The sequence below is a fragment of the Dasypus novemcinctus genome, chromosome 3 (assembly GCF_030445035.2).
Source record: "Dasypus novemcinctus isolate mDasNov1 chromosome 3, mDasNov1.1.hap2, whole genome shotgun sequence".
In the NCBI taxonomy this organism is placed as follows: domain Eukaryota; kingdom Metazoa; phylum Chordata; class Mammalia; order Cingulata; family Dasypodidae; genus Dasypus; species Dasypus novemcinctus.
This window is the reverse complement of record NC_080675.1, coordinates 40,080,527-40,106,243: the sequence shown is the minus strand read 5'-3', so window position 1 is coordinate 40,106,243 and position 25,717 is coordinate 40,080,527. Positions and strand designations below refer to the sequence as shown.

At 39.3% G+C, this 25,717-nt stretch overlaps 1 protein-coding gene and 1 pseudogene across 1 annotated transcript in view; one reads left to right on the top strand and one right to left on the bottom strand.

Annotated features, from left to right (window-relative positions):
- Positions 1-25,717, bottom strand: part of SLC10A1 (solute carrier family 10 member 1) — a 46,892-nt gene that overhangs the window by 16,560 nt on the left and 4,615 nt on the right. Inside the window, exon 2 of the mRNA XM_004477334.5 lies at positions 82-292. Coding sequence (XP_004477391.2) covers positions 82-292 — 211 coding nt within the window. The remainder of the gene's footprint in view (positions 1-81; positions 293-25,717) is intronic.
- LOC131277910 (protein FAM133B pseudogene) lies at positions 7,936-15,201 on the top strand (annotated as a pseudogene).

Genomic DNA, 25,717 nt, shown 5'->3' with positions numbered 1-25,717 from the left:
AAGGGACTTGCTTCAAGCCACGCAATGGCAGCGTTCTTGCTCCCTGCCCATGTTCCCAGAGGCAGGGTCCCAGGTTCTTACCTTGACGACATAGCGCACATATTGTGGCCGTTTGGCACTGAGGACGATCCCTATGGTGCAAGGAATGAGCACCAGGACCAGTGATACTATGATGCCTTTATAGGGCACCTTGCCCTTCAGGTCTCCATCATAGATCCCCCTTGAGTAGATGTACAAGAGGAGGGGCATCAGGCCCAGGGCAGAGAAGGTGGAGCAAGTAGTCATCACGATGCTGGGGGGAGACAGGAAGGGAGGGAAGGCATATAAATACAAATGATCTTTCTTAAAGATTTTTTTTTTTCTCTCCCCTTCCCTTCCCCACCCCCACCCCAGTTGTCTGTCCTCTTTGTCCATTCACTGTGTGTTCTATGTCTGCTTCTATTATCAGCGGCACCAGGGATCTGTCTCTTCGTTCTTTTTGTTTCCTCATCTTGCTGCGTCAGCTCTCCATGTGTGTGGTGCCATTCCTGGGCAGGCTGATTCGTGCTGGGCAGCTCTCCTTACAGGGCGCACTCCTTGCGCGTGGGGCTCCTCTATGCGGAGGACACCCCTGCGTGGCACGGCACTCCTTGCACCCATCAGCACTGCACGTGGGCCAGCTCCACACGGGTTAAGGAGGCCTGGGGTTTGAACCGTGGACCTATCATGCGGTAGGCGGATGCTATATCGCTGAGCCAAGTCACCTTCCCACAGATGATTTTGTTGAGTGCCTACTATGTGCCAGGCTCTGTGCTAAGTGCCTTACATACATTGCTACATTGCTTCATTTCCTTTTCCCAGTAACTTTAGCAAGTAAACATACTATCTCCTTTTTGCTGATGAAGAAGCTGAGGACTAATGGTTGTGACTTGACCAAGATCACATAAATGGCCAGTCAGGATTTGAACCCAGCTCTGACTGTTTCGATCCCTATAGGCATCATTGTAAAGAGCCATTCTGATCTCTGAAATAGAATTCTAGTTGCTGTGAGCATCTGCCATGTGCACAGCCCATCTTGAAGAAAGCTGTGAGATCCCATCACTCCAAATTGTTGTCCTTTGGATCATGGGGTGGCTGGGAACCTTTGCCAGATGCCTGGCTTGGAGCCTATGGAATGGCTGAACATGACAGCTTTGTCCAGCTGATGTAAGGGTTAATACATCAAGTGCATTCTCTCTCTCGGAAGTTTGTGAGACATAGCACCTGGCTTTTGGGAATGACAGTGAGACAGTAGCCAAAACCATAAAAAGAACAGTAAACAGGCCCTGATAGAAGGATTTTTAAATTTTATTTTAAAGCAAAGCAGTAGAAGAATAATTGAAGGACCATAATGGTGGAGTAGTAGAAGAGGCAGCACCAGTTGCTCATTGTCGAGTAAGTGATAAGATAGCCTAGTCATCAGACCTGCTTTTTTATCTTGAGTGGCATCCAAGTCCCCAACAAAGCTACTCTAGTTTTCTTTGCCTTTTGGTTTATCCTTGCATTATCTAATATAGACTGATATATTCTCCCAGTTCTAATTTGTATTCTAATTGTCCTGTTAACCTTTCCATTTGGAATCTAATACATTTTGGTCCCAGGACCTCTTTAGGGAGAAGCCCTCTGGAAAGGCCAACTGAAAGAATGTACCTAATAGAGAATCGCCTTGAATTTGTGCACATTCATGTTAATGATTGGTTTCCAGTCTAATGATGAGGCCTTGGCAAGACTCCAGGAAAACCACATTATGTGTGTGTCCCTCCTTCCCATAGACTTATCCTCTGCACTTCGTTTCCATAAAGGTAAAATATGGCTTAAATGAACATTAAGTGCAGCCTAGATCAAAAAATTTCAAAGTGTTGCCATAAAAAAAAACAGTAGGTAGAAATCACAAGGGATAAGAAGCTGACTGAGGAGAGGCCTTCAAAGAACACTGGACTAAATAACAGGAAAACTCTTACTATATGAACACCTAGAACATTTAAATGCATAGTCAAGCTTGTAAGAAAGTAAGGGAGGCACCAGGGACCAGAAACAAGAATGCGAAGTGGTAAGTGGGTAAACTTCTGCTGACACTGCACTGTATAAAGGGGATAGAGGGGGAAATGTTAGTTTTGGTAATCATGGAGTTTAGGTTTTAATGCCCAAGAGGAATTAAATTGAGGTATAGGCCTGTGAAAGGAGAATTGAAGGAGGAATCAATAATGAAAGATCACTGGCAGCCAAACCCAACTTCTAGTGATGTCATGGGTCAAATATGAAGTCATAAAGGATAATAAAAAATTTAGAAAAATAAAAAAATACATATTTGAAACATGGGGAGGTGACTTTGGATTAGGCAATGATTTCTTAGGTATGATGCCTAAAGCACAAGCAACGAAAGAAAGAATATACAAAATTGACTTCATCAAAATTAAAAGTTTTTCTGCTACAAAAGACACTTAAGAAAGTGTCCCACATAATGGGAGAAAATACCTGCAAATCATGATGGTCTAATATTCAGAATATGTAAAGAACACTTAAAACTCAACAATATAAAGACACTGTAAACCTAAAACTTCTCTAATTAAAAAAAGAAACTGGTACAGGACTTGACACATTTCTCTAAAGAAGATATACAAATGGTCAAGAAGCACATGAAAAGATGCTCAACATAATTAGTCATTAGGGAATTGCACATCAAAACCACAATGAGTTACCACTTCACTGTTACTAAGATGGCAATAATTAAAAAGATAGGCAATAACAAGTCTTGGTTAGGATGTGGAGAAATTGGAACCCTCATACTTTGCTGGTGGGATTATGTTATAGTACTGACACTTTGGAAAACAGTTTGGCTGTTCGTCAAAAAGTTAAACAGAGTTAACATTACCTTCCAAAACCCACCTGCTGTATTTTTACAGTAGAGTTCTACTAAACATTCCAGGCGCAGATAGTTCCAATGTTATACAAGCCTTTCCAGAGAATACAAAAATGGGGAACATAACCCAATTTATAGTATAAGGCTAGTATAATATTGTAACCAATGCTGGAAAAGGAAATTATGAGAGGAAATTAAGAGTATGGTTAACTAATGAACATAAAAGAAAGCATAAATATTAGCAAGCAAATCTAGCAATGCCTTTAAAAATAATACAATGAACTTCAGGGAAGATGGAAGATTAGAGAGGCAGAGGGATCACTTCTCTCCCTGAAAATATAACTAGAGAATAGTTGGAGACTGGAAGGCTGCTCTGGGGCTCAGGACACCAGGGAAGGCAAGACACCACAAAGAAGAGAGAGGAGTGAAGGAAAGGAGTCTCAGTTGGCTGAAAAACCCTGTGAGTAGAATCGCAAAAGCATTAGTGGATGCCCTTACCCCCACCTAAAGAGCAAATAGCAGTCTGCAGAGTGTATGGCTGTGGACAGCAGTGGCTGTAGACTGAGGAGGCTTCAGAGGTCGTCTTCCTCAAGAGAGGGAGAGGGACGGACAGAGACTACAGCAAATTCAGATTTTACCAAGGAACTTGGTCTGCTGCATTGGAGGAATTGTACACTTCCAGGCTGGATGGGGCCAAGACATTGTTTAGCTCTGAGAGCAGGGAGCTAAAGGTAATTTTGCTTTCCCGAACACCCTCCCTACTGCTTCAGGCCAGCCAAGGGTGGAGAACAACCTTTGAGAGTTGGTTCATGAGGCTTGGCCAGCCCTGAGGACATTGCTTCTATACTGCCCACCTGCCTGAGGAGTTACAGAATGCATTCCCTCCTAGTACTTGGGGTCTGAGCTAAGAGGTTTGCCAAACCCCATCTGCTGGCCAGACCAGAAAAGCACAAAAAAGGAAAAATAAAAGAGGCAAGCCTCTCCAAGGCTCTTGCAAACTGGCCTGTATCCCAGTCCTGGGTCCTTAGCCCTGGTTTGAGCAGTCAAACAGGGGCAATCTTAAATATCTAGAACGAGTTGAACCAAGAGTCAAAGAACAGTGGTAGCACACAGCTACTTAACAGTAAATCCCTAGAGAGAAACAACATAAGAGCAAACTCAGTATCAGAATCAGATGCCTAGACAAAAGCAAAAAATTACAAACCTTATAAAGAAAATGAAAGCTATGACTCGGCAAAGGAACAAATCAAAGCTCCCGATGAAAGACAGGATTTGAAACAGCTCATCAATAAGGTTCATACAAATTTCCTAAATTAAACCATGGAGTTGAAGGACAACATGGCTAAAAAATTAAAGACATTAAGAAGTTACAGAATGAGCCCAAAGAAAAATTTGAAATCTTGCATAGAAAGATAGCAGAACTCATGGGAATGAAAGACTCAATGAGTGAGATTAGTTGTAATAGAGGACACAACAGCAAATTTGAAATCATGGAAGAATCAGTGATGGAGGAAGGAGCAACTGAAATTGAAGAGAAAGAAGAACAGAGAAAAGAAGGTGAAAAAATTGATCAGGGGCTCAAGGAGTTGAATGATTACATGAAGTGCACCAACATACATGTTAGGGGAATTCCAGAAGGAGAAGAGAAGGGAAAAGGTGCAGAAAGAGTATTTGAGGAAATAATGGCTGAAAATTTCCTAACTTTTCTGAAAGGCATAAATATACATGTCCAGGAAGCACAGTGTACTCCAACTAGAATAAATCCAAATAGTCCTACCTAAAGACATAATATACAGAATGCCAAAAGCCAAAGATACAGAGAAAATTGTGAAAGCAGCAAGGGAAAAGCAAAACATAGTCAAGGGACATCCAAGAAGACTTAGTGCAGATTTCTCTTCAGAAACCATGGCGGCAAGAAGGCAGTGGTATGATACAATTAAGGTATTCAAAGAGAAAAACTGACAGTCAAGAATTCTTTATCCAGAAGAATTCTTTCACATAGGATTGTGTGACAATTTGATACTATTTTTGTGAATCCCTTAAAGAGAAATATTATGTTTGTAAACTAATCTGTTGCTCTGGGTATGATGCCCTTTGTTTATATCGGATTCAGTTGAGGTGCCCTTGATTAAATTACCTGTTAAGATTAGGGCTTTGATTTGACCATGCCAGTAAGGTGTGACTCAGGTCCCTGCTCCTTGGTGGGCTGATATAAATGGGCACTCACTCAAGAAGACACCCCAGAAGGGAGAGCTCTGTCATATTTTGATCCTGGGACCCCAGGGAGAGATGAGCATTCACCTGATAGCTTGCAGTTGACCTTGGAAAGAGAGCAGAACAGCTGAGACTGATATAGAAAGCCCAGAAAGAAAGGAGCCCTATGCCAGGAGAAAGAGAAAGCCTTGAAAGACAAATCCTATGCCAGCCTGCACTTGAGAGGAAACCCAGAGGGAAAGGCTGAACTCTTGCAGAGATCAGCAACCATCTTGCTTCAACACGTGGCAACTGATTTTGGTGAGAAAGCAACTTTGAGTGGGATTCTTAAGGGCCTCGTAACTGTATAAATTTTTACCTCAAATACCCTTTATAAAAGCCAACGGATTTCTGGTACTTTGCATCAGCACCCTTTGGGCAGACTAATACAGAGATGAGCTTAAAATATTCAGAGATAAAGAGAAAATAAGAGAGTTTGTAAACAGGAATCCAGCTCTGCAGAAAACATTAAAGGGAGTTCTGCAGCCAGAAAGAAAAAGACAAAAGAGAGGCTTGGAAGAAAGTGTAGAAGTGAAGACTATCAGAAAGGATAACCAGATAGGTAAAAAGATGGACAAAAATAAGATATGACATATGAAAGCCAAATGATAATATGGCTGAAGTAAGTAGTGCCTGTAGAGTAATAACACTGAATGTTAATGGATTAAACTCCCCAATCAAAAGATATAGCTTGACAGAGTGGATAAAAAAACATGAGCAGGGGAGCTGTTGTAGCACAGTTGACACCTGCTTGCCATGTATGAGGTCTTGTGTAAAATCCCTATAGTTCCTAAAAAAAAAAACAAAACCAAAAAAACTGCTAAATACAGATGATTGTCAATTACCTGTGCTTATTTAGGAGAATCATGAATGCACACAAAATTTCAAATCTTCATTTGAGGAGCAATGTAGCTCAAGTGGGTGAGTGCCTGGTTCCCATGTACCATGGTCCCAGGTTCAATCCCCAGCACCTCCTAAAAAAAAAAAGTGAGCCATCCCTATGCTTTCTGCTGGAGGCTCAACTTAGACTCAAGGATGCAAATAGATTAAAAGTGAAAGGTTGGAAAAAGATATTTCATACAAACAGTAATAGCTATACTGGTGTTAGACAAAACAAACTTTAAATGCAAAAAAATGATGAGATGTAGAAGGCCATTATATATTAATAAAAGGGGCAATCCACCAGGAAGAAAAAACAGTCATAAATATCTATGTACTTAAGCAGGGTGCCCCCAATATGCGAGGCAAACTCTGGCAAAATTGAAAGGGGAAATCACATCTCTATAATAATAGTTGGAGGCATCAACATGCCACTCACATCAATAGATAGAACAACTAGACAGAATATCAACAAGGAAACAGACAAGTTGAACAATATGATAAATGAGCTAGACCTGGCAGACATATACAGAACATTTCACCCCCAAATCAGCAGGTAATACCTTCTTCTCAAGTGCTCATGGATTTCTCCAGGATAGACCACATGTTGGATCACAGTACATCTCTCAATAAATTCACGAAGACTGGAATTATACAAAGCACCTTCTCAGGTCATAATGGAATGAAGCTTGAAATTGACAATAAAAGGGGAAAATTTGCAAATATATGGAAGTTAAACAACACACTCTTAAACAACCAGTGGATCAAAGAAGATATTGGAAGAGAAATTAGTAGATACCTGAAGAAGAATGAAAATGAGAACACAACATATCAAAACTTATGGGTTACATTGAAGGCAGTGCTGAGAGGGAAATTTATAGCCCTAAATGCCTGTATTGAAAAAGAAGAAAGAGGTAAAATCAAAGACCTAACTGAACATGTGGAAGAACTAGAAAAAAAAAACAAAACAAAACAGCAAACGAATCCCAAAGCAAGCAGAAGAAAAGAAGGTTAGAGCAGAAATAAATGACATTGAGAAAAAAAATAGAGAAAATGAACCAAACAAAAGCTGGTGCTTTGAGAAAATAAAATTGACAAACCCTTAGCAAGAAGAACAAAGAAGAAAAGAAGATGCAAATAAAATCAGGAATGAAAGAAGGACATTATGACTGACACCACAGAAATAAAGTGGATCATAAGAGGATATTATGGGAAGTGGATGTAACTCAAGTGATTGGTCTTCCATCTACCATATAGGAGGTCCTAGGTTTGCTTCCCAGGGCCTCCTGGTGAAAGTGAGCTGGCCCACATGGTGAGCTGGCCCATGTGGAGACCAGGCCCATCCAGAGAGCTGAACCATGAGGAGCTGGTGCAACAAGATGACTCAACAAAGGGGACACAGAGGAGGGACAATGGGAGATGTAGTGAACCAGGGAGCTAGGTGGCTCAAGTGACTGAGTGCTTCTCTCCCACACTGAAGGTCCCAGGATCAGTTCCTGGTGCCTCCTAAAAGAGAAGATGAGAAGAGAAGACAGACACAGAGAGTGCATGGCAAGTGGACACAGAGCAGACAGTGAGTACAAAAACCAGGAGCTTGAGCCACATTTGCTTCCCACCAATCATGTTTAGAGAGATTGAATCAGTCATCAAAAATCTTCCAACAAAGAAATGTCCAGGACCAGATGGCTTTACAGTTGAAATCTACAAAGCATTTTGAGAAGAATTAACACCAATTCTCTTTAAACTCTTCCAAATTATAAAAGAAGGGAAAATTACTCAACAGATTTTTTTGAAGCCAACATTAATATAAAGCCAGATAAAGATACAAGAAATGAAATTTACAGACCAATCACTCTAATGAATAGATTAAAAAATTCTCAACAAAATACTTGCAAATCAAATCCAACAGCATATAAAAACAATTATACATCACAATCAAGTGGGTTTTATTCCTGGTATGCAAGGGTGGCTCAATATAAGAGAATAATTAATGTAATACACCACATTAATAATTTGAAGGAAAAAAACCAACACAAAGATCTCAATTGATGCAGAAAAGGCATTTGACAAACTCCAGCATGCATTCTTAATAAAAATGCTTCAAAAAGTATAGAAGGAAAGTTTCTCAACACAATAAAAAGTAATATGAAAATCCCACAGCCAACATACTATTCAATGGGGAGTGTTTGAAAGCTTTTCCTCTAAGATCAGGAAAAAGATCTTAGAGGAAAAGATCTTAGAGGAAAAGGACACCCACTCTCACCACTGTTATTCAACATTGTGCTAGAAGTTGTAGCTAGAGCAAGTAGACAAAATAAAACAATAAGCATCCAAATTGGAAAAGAAATAAAACTCTCACTTTTTGCAGATGACATGATTCTATATCTTAAAAATTTCAAAATATTTTTAACAAAGCTTCTGGATGTAATGAGTTCAACAAAGTGATAGGATACAAGATCAATACTCAAAAATCAGTCATGTTTCTATACACTAGTCCTGAGCAACATGAGGAGAAAATCAAGAAAAAATTCATTTACAATAGCAACAAAAATACTCAAATATCTAGAAATTAATTTAACCAGGAATGTTAAAAATTTGTACACAAAATCTACCAAACATCACTAAAAGATGAAAGAAGACCTAAACAAACTGAAGGACATTCCATGTTCATGGACTGGAAGACTAAACATCATGAAGATGTTAATTCTACCTAAACTGATTCATAGATTCAATGCAATACAAATGAAAATTCCAATGAACTACTTAACAGAAATAGAAAAGTCATTACCAAATTTATTTGGATAGAAAGGAGTTCTAAATAACCAAAAACATTAAAAAAAAAAAAAAGTCAGAAGACTCATGCTTCCAGAAGGGTATTATAAACCTACAGTAGTCAAAACAGCTCAGTATTAGCATAAATAGAGACACACTGATCAATGGAATAAAATTGACTTCAGAAATAGACTTGCACCTCTATAGGCAATTGAGTTTTTTAAAAACATTTATTTCTCCCCACCCCCTCATCATTTGCACTTGCTGTGTCTGTTTGTCTTCCTTGTTTCTTTAGGAGGCACCAGGAATCAAACCCAGAGCCTCTGATATGGTAGGGAGGTGCCTAATTGCTTGAGCCAACTCTGTTCCCTGCTTTGTTGTGTCTCTCATTGAGTTTTTCTTCGTGTGTTTCTTGTTGAGTCATTTTGTTGCATTAGCTTGCTGCACCTGCCCATCATGCCACCTTGTTGTCTTCCTCTTCCTCTTTAGGAGGCACCAGGAACCTCTGCTCCCTGCTTTGTTGTGTCTCTCATTATGTTTTTCTTCTTGTGTCTCTTGTTGCATCGGCTTGCCACACTTGCCCATCATGCCAGCTTACTGTCTTATTTAGTAGTTACCAGGAATCGAACCAGGGACCTCCTATGTGGTAGGCAGGAGCCCAGTCACTTGAGACACATCCACTTCCCAGCAATTGATTTTTTTTTTTTAAGATTTATTTTTATTTATTTAATTTCCCCCCCTTCCCCGTTGTCTGTTCTCTGTGTCTATTTGCTGCTTCTTGTTTCTTTGTCCGCTTCTGTTGTCGTCAGCGGCACGGGAAGTGTAGGCGGCGCCATTCCTGGGCAGGCTGCACTTTCTTTCGCGCTCGGCGGCTCTCCTTACGGGGTGCACTCCTTGCGCATGGGGCTCCCCTACGCGGGGGACACCCCTGCGTGGCAGGGCACTCCTTGCGCGCATCAGCACTGCGCATGGCCAGCTCCACACGGGTCAAGGAGCCCCGGGGTTTGAACCGCGGACCTCCCATGTGGTAGACGGATGCCCTAACCACTGGGCCAAGTCCGTTTCCCAGCAATTGAGTTTTGATAAGCCTACCAAGTCCACTTTTCTGGAACAGAGGAGTCTTTTCAAAAAATAGTGCTGGGAGAACTGGATATCTAAAACCAAAAGAATGAAAGAGGATCCCTATCTCACTCCCTACAGAAAAATCAACTCAAAATTGATCAAAGACCTAAATATAAAAGCCAGGACCATAAAACTACTAGATGATAATGTCGGGAAACATCTACAAGACCTTTAGTAGGTGGGTGTTTCTTAAACCTTACACACAAAGCACAGGCAACAAAATAAAAAATAGATAAATATGATCTCCTCAAAATGAAACACTTCTGTACCTCAAAGACTTTGTGAAAAGGTTAAAAAGGCAGCCTAAGCAGTGGGAGAAAATATTTGGAAATACACATTCGACAAGGGTCTAATATCCATGATAAGTAATACATCCTACAACTCAACAATAAAAAGACACTGTGGCAGTTTGATATGATCATGAATTCCAAAAATAGATACTGGGTTATGTTTGCAATCTGGTCTGTACCTGGGCATGATTAAGTTATGATTAGGGCTTTGATTGGGCCATGATGGGTGGGGACTCTCAAAAGGCATGGCAAAGTACAGAGTTGAGGACTTTTGATGCTGAAACCTTAAGCTGGAGCCCTGGGAAGTAAGCTCACAGAGGAAACAGAAGCAAGTCCCAGGAAGAGAGGACCCTGAGCCCAGGAAGAAGCAAACCCAGGGAAGTGAGGAACCCTGAATCCAGAGAGAAGCAAGACCCTGGAAGAGAGGAATTCAGGAAGCCTGAGCCCTCGCAGGTGTCAGCAGCCATCTTGCTCCAACACATGAAAATAGACTTTGGTGAGGGAAGTAACTTATGTTTATGGCCTGGTATCTGCAAGCTCCTACCCCCAAAAATACCTTTTATGAAAACCAACCAATTTCTGATATTTTGCATCAGTACCCCTTTGGCTGACTAATACATAATTTGGTGCCAGGAATAGGTTAGTGCTTTTGCAATTACCAAAATGCTGGAACAGTTTTATAAATGGGTAAGAGGTATTTTTTTGTAGGAATTGTGAGGTGCTTGGAAGAAAAGACTTACAGTGCTTTGAAGAGACTGTTGATAGCAATATGGGTGCTAAAGAGACTTTTTGTGATGCCTTAGAAGTAAATGGTTGGAAACTGGAGGAAGGGTGATCTGTGTTTTAAAGTTGCAGATAACTTAGCAAGGTTAACTCTTGGTGTTTTATGGAAGGCAGAATTTGAAAATGGCAAGACTGGGCATTTAGCCAAAAATTTCCAAAAGGAAGTCAGAGAATGCAGTTTGGCTTTTCCTTGCAGCCTATAGCAAAATGCTAGGCAAGAGAGATATACTGAGGACTGAATGGTCAGGCACAAAGTAAACAGAAACTAATTCTAGAAATTCCAAGCCTTTGGAAATCAAGCTCCCAGATGAAAGTGCCCCATTGGAGGACTTAACTAAACTTGGCACTTGTAAATCAGGATTGAAGATGCAGTTATCTAGGAAAAACTTGTGGAAAGCCTTACTGTCTGATGGCTTGGACCCCTGCTTTTTGCATGCTAAACCAACAAGGTTTTTGAGAGAACTGTATGAACAAAACCATTGTCAGCTTGGACTAAAAGGGACATGGAAAGGAGATATTGAAGGTGAAGCAGCTTTAAGAAGAAAACCATGGAACCTGAGATCTGGAATTAAGACATCACCTTGGGTCAAGAGAGGAACCCCACCCATGTGTACAGAGTGGGTGAGTTTGCCCCAGCAATTGAAGAGGATGGATGTTCCTGTCCAAAGTTCTGGGAGAGTTTTGCCACCCCAGGGTACTGAGAGGGTGGAGCACCTTCCCCAAGGATTAGGGTGGTTAAGGTCAGCACCCCGCAGGTCTGAGAGGGGTGGACCTGTCCCCCAAAGGTAATGGCAGGCCAGGTGGTCAACTCATTGCTCTGGGAGGGTTGAGCCTGTATGCCAAAGGTTAGGGGGAATGTTGTCTTCACATCACTGTATGAGGGGAGTTAAGACTCTAACCCAAAGGTTGGGTAAGGTGTGGCAATCACCCCAACACTCTTGGAGGTAGAGGGCTGGACCTTGGTCAACACTTAGATGCTTGATAAGATTGGAACTAAGAAAATGGCCATTGGGCAAGCCTGTGGAAAGGGTGGGTTCCCATAAGGCACCAAGGAGAAGAAACCATCATCTTAAGAATGACTCTCAGACTTTGAAATCAAATGGAGGATGCCCGGCAGGTTTATTGAACTGTAGCGGACCCATGACTCATGTTTCCCTCCCAATTTCTCCTTATTGTAATGAAAATGTTTATCCTTTGTCCACTTGTGTATTAAAAGCAGATTAAATTGATTTGTAAGTCTCAGAGGTCTGTAGCAGACAGGACTTTGCCCCAAGACAAACTATTTCTTTAAATTGATTGTGATATGATTTAGTACTTGCATTGTTACTGATTTAAAGTTTTTTCAAATATTGTAATGTCTTTTTGGAATTCAGAGGGTGGAGTGTAGCAGTTTGATATGGTTATGAATCCTAAAAATAGATATTGGATTATGTTTGTAATCTGATCTGTACCTGGGCATGATTAGGTTATGATCAGGGTTTGCTTGGGCCACAACATTAGGGTGTTGAGTTCCCTCCCCTTGGTGGGTGGAACCCATGTCATAAAAGGCATGACAAAAGACAGAGTTGAGGGTTTTTGATATTGGAGGTTTCATGTTGAAGTTTGGTGCTGAAGCCTTAAGCTGGAACCCTGAGAAGTATGCTTACAGAGGAAACAGAAGCAAGCCCCAGGAGGAGAGGAACACTGAATCCAGAGAGAAGCAAGACCCTGGAAGAGAGAAACTCAGGAAGCCTGAACCCACACAGATGTCAGCAGCCATCTTGCTCCAAGATGTGAAAATAGACTTTGGTAAGGGAAGTAACTTACACTTTTTGGCCTGGTATCTGCAAGCTCTTACCCCAAATAAATGCCCTTTATGGACACCAACCAATTTCTGGTATTTTGCATCAGCACCCCTTTGGCTGACCAATACAGATACCTACCTGGATTAAAAAATGGGCAAAAGACCTGAATACACATTTTTCTAAAGAAGAAATACAAATGGCAAAAAATGACATGAAATAATGCTCAGCATCACTGGCTATTAGGGAAATGCGAATCAAAGTTACAACGAGATATCATTTCACACCTAATAGAATGGCTGCTCTTAACAATACAAAACAAGTTTTGGAGAGAATGTGAAGAACCAAGAACTCTTATTCACTGCTGGTTGGAATGTAGAATGGTACAGCCGCTGTGCAAGTCTGTTTGGCAGTTCCTAAGGAAATTAGATATAGATCTGTCATGTGACCTGGTAATACCTCTATTAGGTATATACAGAAGAACTGAGAGCAGTGACATGAACAGACATCTGCACACTGATGTTCACAGTGACTTAATCACAATTGCCAAAAGATAGAAACAACCCAGATATTCACCAACTGACAAATGGATAAACAATCTCTGCTATGTACACACAATGGGATATTATTCAACTGAAAGTAGAAATGAAGTCTTGAAGCATATGAAAATGTGGATGAACCTGGAGGACATTATGTTGAGAGAAGCAAACCAGGCAAAAAAGGACAAATATTGTATAACTTTGCTATTATGAACTAAATATAATGAACAAACTTATGGATTTAATAGTGAGAATATAAGTCACCAGAGAAAAGAATGGGGTTAAAAAATGGAAAGCTAAGATTTAAGCTGTGCAGAATTAGTGAAAAGTTGTTTGTAAATTTTTGGAAATGAATAGAACTGTTGAATGTGCATCATAGGATTTGTAAATAGTAGTGTCATATGGGTATGACAGTGATTTTTTTTGAGTAATGTAAATGATCTGATATTGACTCAAGTGATGAGTGCACAATTGGTGAATATACCAAATGCCATTGATTGTTCACTTTAGATAAATTGTATGGTTTATGAACAAAAAAAAAATATAATAGGGTGGGTTGGAGGAAAAATACACCAAATGTGAGAAAGGGACTACAATTAGTAGTACTACTTTGACAATGCTCGTTCATAATTTGTTACAAATGTTTCACAACAATGCAAGGTATTTGGGATGCTGTATGGGGGCCCCATGTGATGTTAGTGCATGTTTGTTTTGTAACTTGACAACTTTTACTATATACTTACTGTTTATGTATATTCATGTTTGAATGATATACTTCAATAAATTGTTTTTAAGTGAAAAAAATACAATGAATATAGTGGGTTTATATCAGCAATGTTAGAAGGTTTAGCATTAGATAATCTACTGATATATATCACCTCATTATCAGTTAAGAAAAAATGGTATCATCATCTTATACAGAAAAAAATACAGCTCTGGCCTAGTCTTCCCCGGCGTCTGGCTGTGCGCTCCGAAGTCGTCGGGCACCAGGGGAAGTGGGACAATCGCATGGCCTACATGAACCTGATAGCAATGGCCAGATCAAGGGGTCCAATCCAGTCATCAGGACCAACGATACAAGATTATCTGAATCGACCAAGGTCCACCTGGGAAGAAGTGAAAGAACAACTAGAAAAGAAAAAGAAAGGCTCCAAAGCATTAGCTGAATTTGAAGAAAAAATGAATGAGAACTGGAAGAAAGAACTAGAAAAACACAGGGAGAAATTACTAAGTGGAAGTGAGAGTTCATCCAAAAAAAGACAGAGAAAGAAAAAAGAAAAGAAGAAATCTGATAGGTATTCATCTTCTTCTTCATCAAGCTCTGATTCTTCCAGCAGTTCTTCAGATTCTGAAGATGAGGATAAGAAACAAGGAAAAAGGAGAAAGAAAAAGAAGAACATTCACATAAATCTTCGGAAAGTTCCATGTCAGAAACCGAATCAGACAGTGAGGATAGTCTAAAAAAGGAAAAGAAGTCAAAGGATTCAACTGAAAAAGAAAAGGATAATAAAGGAGTCAGCAAAAAAAGAAAGATGTATCCTGAAGATAAACCTTTATCATCTGAGTCCTTGTCAGAATCAGATTATATTGAGGAGGTACAAGCAAAAAAGAAGAAAAGCAGTGAAGAACGAGAAAAACCAACAGGGAAAACAAAAAGGAAAAAGAAGCGTGAGAAACACAGTAGAAAGAAGAAAAAGAAGGCTGCTAGTTCAAGTCCTGATTCTCCATAACATTAAGTAAAATCAGGATTCTCTTATTAAGAAAGTTCAATGTCTAAGGAAATTTCAACTGTGAAAATTATGACATATTTACTAAAATGCATGATTTTTCTTGTTTTTAGAATTATTCCTGGACTTTACAGTAGCCTCTCAGATGCCACTGTGTGAAAGGGCCATAATTGTTGCCTGCTGCTTGAACATCTTTTTTTTTTTTTGTTATTGTTCTCTTTCAGTGCATAATAGCTCTGGGAGATAATACACTGTAGTCGTATTAGTGGTTCAGATATTTGGGGATAAAGTGAATATTTTTTACAAAATTACCTAATAATAAATCAATAGAGATTGAATCTGAATACATATATAAGATGTTACCAGAAATATCCAGGCAGCTTGAGTTAGCATTTTTGAAATAGGAATTATATTGATAGTCCAAAATCCTGACTGTGGATAAGTGTATTTTAATTTTTTTCCCTTGTATACTTTTTATTTACCTGGGGAAGGAACTTTTAGGGTGGGGGGTGGTGGTTTGCTATCTCTTTAGCTAGCAGAATAGTGTGCCTTTGATCCTCACACATCCTGTTTTTGTGGATGCAGCAGCCATGCTTCCTGGGGAGGTCAGAGCTGGATACCACTTTACTGAGCTTAGTGACATCCTTGGACTCTGCCTTATGCTGCCTTGAGTGAACCAGAGAAGTGGCCCTGTGCAGCATGAGAAAGCCCCAAAAGCTCTGGAATTTACCTCCACTTAATAATTCTGAATATTTTTTAGCATTACAATGTGTTATGTCACGTGAATTAATTTTGACTACACTTTAGCTTTGAAGAGGTACTTTTTGAACTAGATAGCTAAAAGGTTCTAAAATGCATGTTTTATACTGTTAAATTTTAACTAGTCAGAAAGATTTTATGTAACCAGTATAGTTAAAATTTTTTGTATGAACCTTGTTTAGGCTGCAATGTTTAATTTTTGTAACTCCTTACTCTTGCTATCTTAAGTTCATTACTGTGTTTGATGGCATACTTGCCAAGATATTTAGCATGTAAAAAGCAGGTTTTGATATATTTTTTTTAACAGCTTCATATTGAAGTTGAGATTTAACATAAACAAGGTGAGTGGCAGGCCTGTAATGCTGTGTCTTGTTACATAAAGCTATTGCCAGAATCTTAGTAAATATGTTTTAAAAGTTAAAAAAAGAAAAGAAAAAAAAAAGAAAAAAATACATTTGTCAAAATTCAGTGTTCTTGCTTTATAAAATTTTAGCACACTAGGAACAAAATGAGAATTCATTAACCTGAAAATTGTATCTATCAAAAGTATACAGACTTCTGGGAGGATGGAAGACTAGGAAGACATGGGACTCTCTCCTCTCTTAGAAAAATAGCTAGAAGACAGGTACAAATGGTCTGGAAAAAATATTCTGGGGTTTAGGACACCAGGGGAAGGCTGGACACCACTCAGAAGAGGGGCAAAGGAAAATATCTCAGTGGCAAAACTGAGTTGAAGCTGCAGAGGCAGCTGCCAGCAACCTCCCAGACCCTATATACAATTGTGAAAAATCAGGCCTTGGGGCCAGCAGCTACAGACAAAGGGGGCGGCAGGGATCCACCTCCCCAGGAAACAGGAGAGAGAAGGACATAACCTAAGGCTGACTCAGCTTTTGACCCACAAATTTGTGGTATCCACCACATTCTAGGCAGTATCCACCAAGCCATTCTAGGTTGGGTGGGGCTGTGCCATTTTTTTGTTTTGGGAGCTAACGAGATCTGACACTCTCAAACACCCTTCTCTTGACTAGGAGCAGTTGTGGAGGATGCAGAGGGGAGCTGAATTATTTTCTACCTGGGAAAAGAGAGTTGGCTTCCAGCAAAGGTTGGAGAGCAACCTCTGAGAAAGTTTGAGTTATAAGGCTCTTAGCTGCCTGGCAGGATCCACTATCACATTGTTCCAGTCTGTTGCAGCAAATTCACTCCCACCAGGCTTTGACTGGGAAGATTGCCAAAGAGCGCAATCTGCTGACTGACCCAGGAAGTGCATGTGAGGAAACTAAGAGTAAATAAATAAAACAAGTTTTTATCCAGCCTTTTCAGCCTCCCTCCCCAAGGCTCCTGGAAGCAGGTGTGCAACCCATTACTGGGTCCATGACCCAGATTTGAGCAACTAACAGGGACAATCCTAAAGACCCAGAACAGGTTGAACCAAGAATCAAAGAATGGCAATAATATACAGCCTCCTAAATCCTACAAAGGAGAGAAGTTGAGCAACAGAATAAACTCTCCATCATAATCAGATGCCTAGATATCAGCAAAAAATTACAAGCCATACTAAGAAAATGGAAGAAATGGCCCAAGCAAAGGAATATATCAAAGCCCCAAATGAAACCCAGGATTTGAGACAACTAATCAATGAGATGCATACAAATTTCAAAATAAAATTAATGGGCTGAAAGACAGTAGGGCTAAAGAGATAAAGACCATCAAGAAGAAACTGGGTGAGCACAAAGAATTTGAAGACCTGAATAAAAAATAAAAGAGCTCATGGGAATTAAAGACATAATAGGTGAGATAAAAAACACATTAAGGCATACAACAGCAGACTTGAAATGATAGAAGAAAGAATAAGTGATACTAAAGACAGAACTGCTGAAATTGAGAGAAAAACAGAGAAAAGAATGGAAAAAAATGAGAGGGGTTAGAGAGTTGAATGGCAACCTGAAATTCAACAGTGTAATGTGACACAAGAATTCCAGAAGGAGAAAGGAAAAGGGGCAGAAAGAGTATTTGAGGAAATAATGGCTGAAAATTTCCCAACTCTCATGTGCTTCCAAGAAGCAAAGCTTATCCCAATCAGAAAAAAAATCCAAGTAGAAATACTCTAAGACACATACTACTCAGAATGTCAAATAGCAAAGATAAAGAGCCAATTCTGAGAGCAGCAAAGGTAAAGCAAACCATCACATACAAGGGACATCCAATAAGATTTAGTGTGGATTTCTCTTCAGAAACCATGTAGGCAAGAAGACAGTGGTTTGATACAAGTAAGATACTGAAAGAGAAAAATTTCCAGCTGAGAATTCTCTTTTAAAAAATTATTTATTCCACCCTCCCTCTTGTTGTTTGTGCTCACTGTCTGCTCTCCCTGCCCATTTGCTGTGTGCTCTCTGTATCTTTAGGAGGCACCTGGGACTTCCCGTGTGGGAGAGAGATGCTCAATCTCTTGAACCACTTCAACTTCCTGCTTTGTTGGGTCTCTCATTGACTTTCCTATTTGTGTCTCCTTGTTGTGTCATCTTGTTGCATCAACTTGCCGCACCTGCCCATCATGCCAGTTTGCTGTTTTGCTTATCTTCTCCAGGAGGCACTGGAAACTGAACTGGGACCTCACATGTGGTAGATGGGAGCTCAATTGCTTGGGTCACTTCTGCTTCCCCCAAGAATTCTTTGTCTGACAAAATTGTCCTTCAAATATGAAGGTGAGTTTAAAATATTCACAAACAAACAGAAACTAAGAGAGTTCATAAAAAGAATCGCCCTTTGTAGGAAATATTTAAGGAAGTCTTACAGTCTGAAAGAAGAGAGTAGAGACAGGTTTGGAGGATAGTGTAGAAAAAGGCAATAATAGCAGAAAGGTAATGAAAGAGTAAAAAGACAGATGAAACTAAGATATGGTGTATGAAAACCAAAAAATAAAAAGGTGGAAGTAAATAATGCATTTATGGTAATATCATTGAATGCGAATGGATTAAACTCCCCAATCAAAAGATATAGGCTGACAGAATGGATAAAAAAACATAAACCATCCATATGCTGCCTACAAGAGACTCACCTTAGACCCCGTGATACAAACTGCCTGAAAGTGAAAGGTTAGAAAAAGACACTCCATGCAAACAGTAACCAAAAAAGAGCAGATGTAGCTATACTAGTATCAGACAAAACACAATAAATGCAAAAGTTATGATATATATTAATAAAAGGGATAATCCACTTGGAAAGAATAACAGTCATAAATATCTGTGCACATAAGAAGAGTGCCCCAAATCACATGAGGCAAACTGTGGCAAAACTGAAGGGAGAAATAGACATCTCTACAATAATAGCTGGAGACTTCAACACACCACTTACATCATTAGATAGAAGATCTGGACAGAAGATCGAACTGGACAGAAGATCAACAAGGAAACAAAGAACTTGAACAATATGATAAATGAGCTAGACCTAACAGACACATACAGAACATTGCATCCCAAATCAGTGGGTTATATACATCTTTCTCAAGTGCTCCTGGATCTTTTTCCAGGATAGACCACATGTTAGGTCACAAGGCAGGTCTCAATAAATATAAAAAGATTGAAATTAGACAAAGCAACTTCTCAGGTTGTAATGAAATGGAACTGGAAATCAATAGTAGATGGAAAAGCTGAAAATTTACAGATGTGTGGAGGCTGAACAACTCACTTCTAAATGATCAGTGGATCAAAGAAGAAACGAAGTGAAATTAGTAAATATTTTGAGACAAATGAAAATGAGAACACACATTATCAACACTTACGGGTTACAATAAAGGTAGTGCTGAGAGGGAAATTTATAGCCCTAAATGCCTATATTAAAAAAGAAGAAAGAGTTAAACTCAAAGATTTAATTGAACAACTAGAGAAACTATAAAAAGAAGAGCAAACCATTCCCAAAGCAAGAAGAAGAAAATAAAAAATAAAGGTTAGCACAGAAATGAGTGAAATTGAGAACAAGATGATAGAGAAAATCAACAAAATTAAAAGTGGGAGATTTGAGAAAATCAATAAAATTGACAAACATTTTGCTAGACTTACAAAGAAAAAAAGAGAAGATGCAAATAAACAAAATCAGAAATAAAAGGGGGAAGTTACAACTGACATCACAGAAATAAAAAGGATCATAAGAGTATATTATGAGAAACTATTTGCCATCAAACTAGACTTTGACTTTGTCAACAGGGTGAAAAGGCAGCTGACTCAATGTGAGAAAATAATTGGAAATCCCGTATCCAATAAGGGTTTAGTATATGATCTATAAAGAGATGCTACAACTAAAAAATAAAAAGACAACTGACTGGATTAAAAACAGGCAAAAGACTTGAATGGACATTTGTCTAAAGAAGAAATACAAATGGTGAAAAAGCACATGAAAAATATGTTCAGTATCACTAATGATTAGGAAAATGCAAATCAAAGCAACAATGAGATCTCATTTCACACCTATTAGAATGGCCACTATTAAAAAGTCAGAGAACTACAAGTGTTGAAGAATATGTGGAGAGATAGGAACACTCATTCACTGTTGGTTGTAATGCTATAGCCACTGTGGTATAACCACTGTGGGAGACTGTTTGGCAGTTCCTAAAGAAGTTGAATAGAGATGCCATGTGACCCGGTAATACCACTACTGGGTATATACCCAGAAGAATGAACAGACGTCTGCACACTGATGTTCATAGCAGCATTATTCATGATTGCCAAAAGATGGAAACAACCTAGGTATACATCAACCGATGAATGGATAAACAAACTGTGGTGTATGCACATGATGGAATATTATGCAATTATAAGAAGAAAGGAAGTCATAAAGCTTATGATAACATGGATGAACCTGAAGGACATTATGGTGAGTGAAGAAAGCCAGACATGAAAGGACAAATACTGTATGATTGCGCTATTGTGAACTAAATATATTATGTAATCTCATGGAGTTAATAATTTGAATGTGGATCACCGGAAAATAGAATGAAGGTAGAGAATGGAATGCTGAGAGTTAACTTGTGCAGAATTGTTAAACAAGGATATGTGTTAATCTTGGAAATGAATAGAAAAGCTGAAAGCACAACATAATATGTGTAAGTAGCAGTGCAATTATATAGTTGTGACAGTAGTTGAAAGAGAAAGTCTAAGGTCATGTAAATTACTAAAAGGAAAGCTAAAAAATGTAACATGGGACTATATAGCATAATAAAACCTCATGTGAAACATGAATATGGGTAATATTGCATATATAAGACTGTTTTTCTTTGAAACTGAACAAATGTATGTTAATGTTACAAGATGTTAATATCAGACAAAAAAGCACATTATGCTAAGTGAAAGAAAGCAGACAGTACTACATATTGTATGATTCCATTCTTATAAAATATAAATCAATTTATAAAGATGAAATTAGATTAGTGGTTATGTAGCACTGGGGTAGGACAGAGGAATTGAAAGGTGACTTGCTAAGTGATGAGTTTTTCTTCTTGGAGTAATGAAATTGTTCTAAAATTTTTTGTGGTGATGAATGCATAACATTGTGATTATACTAAAAGCCATTAATTATACGCTTTGGATAGATTGTATGGTATCTGAGTATATCTTAATAAAACTGCTTTAAAATAAATAAATAAATATGCAGGAATACCAGAAACAGCAGTTATATACAGGAGTGGAAGGACAGATGATTGAGAGGTGGTGACTTTTAATATTATTATTATTATTATTATTGAAATAATGAAAATGCTCTAATAATGATTAAAGTGATAAATGCATAACTATGTGATTATGCCAGAAGCCATTGATTGTACACATTGGATGGACTGTATGATTTATTAATATGTATCAATAAAATTGATTTGTTTTTTAAAAAAGTCTACAGTGACTGTTAATGGTGAAAAAGTAGAAGAATTTCTTTTAACAAGAAGAATAAAGTAAGGATACTTACTTTTTTTTTAATGTTTTTTTTTATTGATTTTGTAAAAATATTACATTAAAAAAACAATATGAGGTCCTATTCAACCCCACCACCCCCACCCCACCACTCCCCCCCCAGCAACACTCACTCCCATCATCATGATACATCCATTGCATTTGGTAAGTACATCTCTGGGCATCTCTGCACCTCATTGTCAATGGTCCACATCATGGCCCATACTCTCCCACATTCCATCCAGTGGGCCTCGGGAGGATTTACAATGTCCGGTGATTGCCCCTGCAGCACCATCCAGGGCAACTCTAAGTCCCAAAGGCACCTCCACATCTCATCTCTTCCTGCCATTCCCCATACCCATATCAGCCACCATGTCCACTTTTCCCACTCCACTCCAATGCCACCTTTTCTCTGTGGGCCTTGGATTGGTTATGTCCGTGTCATCTCTATGTCAAGAGGAGGCTCAGATTCCACATGGATACTGGATGCAATCCTCCTGCTTTCAGTTGTAGGCACTCTAGGCTCCATGGTGTGGTGGTTGTCCTTCTTCAACACCATCTTGGCTGAGTGAGGTGAGTCCAATAAATCAGATTGTAGGAGCTGAAGTCTGTTGAGGCTCAGGGCCTGGCTATCATATTGTCAGTCCAGAGATTCAAATCCCCTAAATATATCTTAAACCCCAACACCAACTACAATTCCAGTAAAGCAGCATGAAAGTCTAATGAAAAGAGATTCCATCTGAATCCAGTTTCGTCACGCAGAAACACCAGCTTCAGGAGGATACTTACTTTTATCACCTCTATTGTAAATTACACTATATATAGGCACTAACCTACACAGCCAAAGAATAAATAGAAAAGATATATAAATGGGAATGGAAGAAAAAAACTTTCATTGTTTGCCAATGACAGGATTTTCTACAGAGGAAACCCAAGTGAATTTCAATTACACCTACTAGGTAAGAGAGTTCATGAAGTTCTGAATTGATTAGCAATATAACAAAATCAGTTGGAGGTGTGTACATTGGAAACAAATAATTAGCAAATGAATTTAAAAAAAAATCACTTATAATATTCATAAAACCTACAAAATACTTCTAAGTAAATCTAAAAAAGATATGCAAGATATTTATGGAAGAAAACATAGAACTTCATAGATGGGTACAAAGAAGCCCTAAATAAAAGAAAGCTTTACCATATTCATGGATGGGAAGGCTCAATATTATAAATTGCTCTATGTATTTAGTGCAAATTTAATCAAATTCCAGAAGCACTTTTTTGTGGACTTGATAGCTGATGCTAAAATTCTAGTGAAAGAGCAAAGGGTCAACCTAATTTTGAAGAAGAAGAAGGTGTGGGGACTTATCTTTTAGATATCAAGACTTATTATGAAGTCATTATAACTAAGAAAACGTGGTACTGGTGCAAGGATAGCCACATAAACCAATAGAAGAAAAGAGAGGCCAGTCACAAACCCACGTGTAATTGCAGACTTGGGTTCTATGACAGAGGTGGCATTACAAATTACTGGAGAAAAATTCACTCAGCAGAGCTGGGGATTTTCTCTATTCATATCGGAAAGATAAAATTAGATCACACCATATATAAAAATAAATTCTAGATTGTTGGAAGATCTCCATGTAAAAAGCAAAACTTTAAAAATTTTCAAAGAGGGAAGTGGATATGGCTCAAAGAGTTGAATATCTGATTCCCACATGGGAGGTCCTGGGTTTGGGCCTGGTGCCTCCTAAAATAACAAACAAACAAAAAAGCCCAAAAACAAAATAGCAAGCAAAAACAAAAACCAAAACCAAAAAACAAACCCTAAAAACAAGGGAACCAACTCAGGGGAACTGGTATGGCTCAGTGGTTTAACGCCAGCTTCCCACATATAAGTCCCAGGTTCAATCTCCAGTCTTGGTACCTCAGAAAAAAAATTCAAAGAAAATATAAAGAAATATCTTTATGACCTTGCAGATAGTAAAGGATTTCTTAAAGAAATCTCAAAAACATAAACCGTTAAGGAAAAGTATATGCAAATTTGACTAAATTAAAATAAGCGCTTTGTACAACAAGACATTCTCAAAGTGAAAAGATCAGTCCTGTTTTAGATAGTTTCATCCCATAAAAACAAGTAATTTTAAAAATTAATAAGGGGAAGTGGTTGTGCCTCAACTAATAGAGAGTCTGCCTAAGATAAGGTCCAGGGTTCTATACCCAGGGCCTCCTGACCCGTGTGGTGAGCTGGCCCACGCACAGTGCTGCTTCATGCACGGAGTTCATGCAGGGGTGTCCCCTGTGTAGGGGTGCCCCACGCACAAGGAGTGTGTGCAAGGAGAGCTGCTCTGTGCAAAAAAAAAGTGCAGCCCACCCAGGAGTGGGGCCACATACATGGAGAGCTGATGCAGGAAGATGACACAACAAAAAAAGTGACAGTTTCCTGGTGCCGCATGAGAGAATGCAAGCAGACACAGAAGAACACAGTGAATGGACACAGAGAGCAGACAATGGGGGGGGAGCGGGTGGGGAAGGGGAGAGAATTCTTTAAAAAAAAAATAAGAAGAGAAGCAGATATGGCTCAAGAAATTGGGTTCCCATCTACCATATGGGAGGTCCAGGGTTCAATTCCTGGGGCCTCCTGGTGAAGGCAAGCTGGCCTGCACTGCAAACTGGCCCTAGCGGAGAACTGGCCCCTGAGAGTGATGGCCTGTGTGGCGAGCTGGCCCGAGCAGAGAGCTGATGCAGCAAAATGATGCAACAAAAAGACACACAGAGGAGAGACAATAAGAAACACAGCAGACCAGGGAGCTGAGGTGGTGCAAGAGATCGAGCACCTCTGTCCCATTCAGGAAGGTCTCAGGATCGGTTCCCAGTGCTGCCTAAAGAGAAGACAAGCAGACACAGAACACACAGCGAATGGACACAGCAGACAATGAGGGAGGGGGATAAATAAATACATAAAATAAATCTTTAAAAAAATCTTAATAAGAAAAAAACAATCCATAGAAAAATGGGCAAAGGACATAACATTTGCAGAAGAGAAAACACAAATGACCAATACACATAAGATAGGTGCTAGAGCTCACATGAAATCAGAGAAGTACAATTTTCTAACTACTATGATCTATGTGATCAAGAGATTAGTTTCCTGTCTACCATATGTGAGGCCCTGGGTTTGATTCCTGGGGCCTCCTGATGAAGGCAAGCTGGCTCGTGCTGCGGTGAGCTGTTGGCCCACGCCGCAGAGAGCTGGTACAGCAAGATGACACAACAAAGGGAGACGCAGAGGAGAGACTGAGAGACACAACAAACCAGGGAGCTAGATGGTTCAAGCAATTGAGTGTCACTCTCCCACATCTGAGGGTCCCAGGATCAGTTCCTGGTGCCTCCTAAAGAGAAAGATGAGAAGAAAAAAAATAATAATAGAAAAGTGTGAAGCAGAACAGCTACTTTGGGTACTTATTTGCTAAAGATGTGTGAACCCCATGCATGACCTGCAGTTCTGCTTGTATAAGACAAACTCACACGTGAGCACAGGGGCACGTGTATAAGACTGTTCACAGTAGCAAAACATGGAAATCCACACAAATGTCTGGCAACAAGAGAATGGATAAATAGGAGCAAATTTTACAGCAGTTCAAATGAATTGAGTAGAGTTACTGCATCTACATGGCTATAACTCAAAAAAAAAAACACAACACAAAACAAATCCACCACCAAGTAGTAGAATGGTATGGACAGTATGATACTATTTATATCACATTTAAAAACATGGAAAAAACAATATGCCTTGTTTATGATATATACATATGTGGTAAGAGTATAAAGGGGTCCATGGAAAGGTGTAACACTGAATTCCAGAAGGTGCTCCCTCTGGGGCAGAATGGAGGGGAATGAGATGGGGGACGGGTGTCCATGGGGCTTCAATGCTAGCTAGCTATTGATCGCTTTAGAGAAGAGGGGCACTCAACTTGTTTGCTTGTTTTGATGGCCTTGAGCAG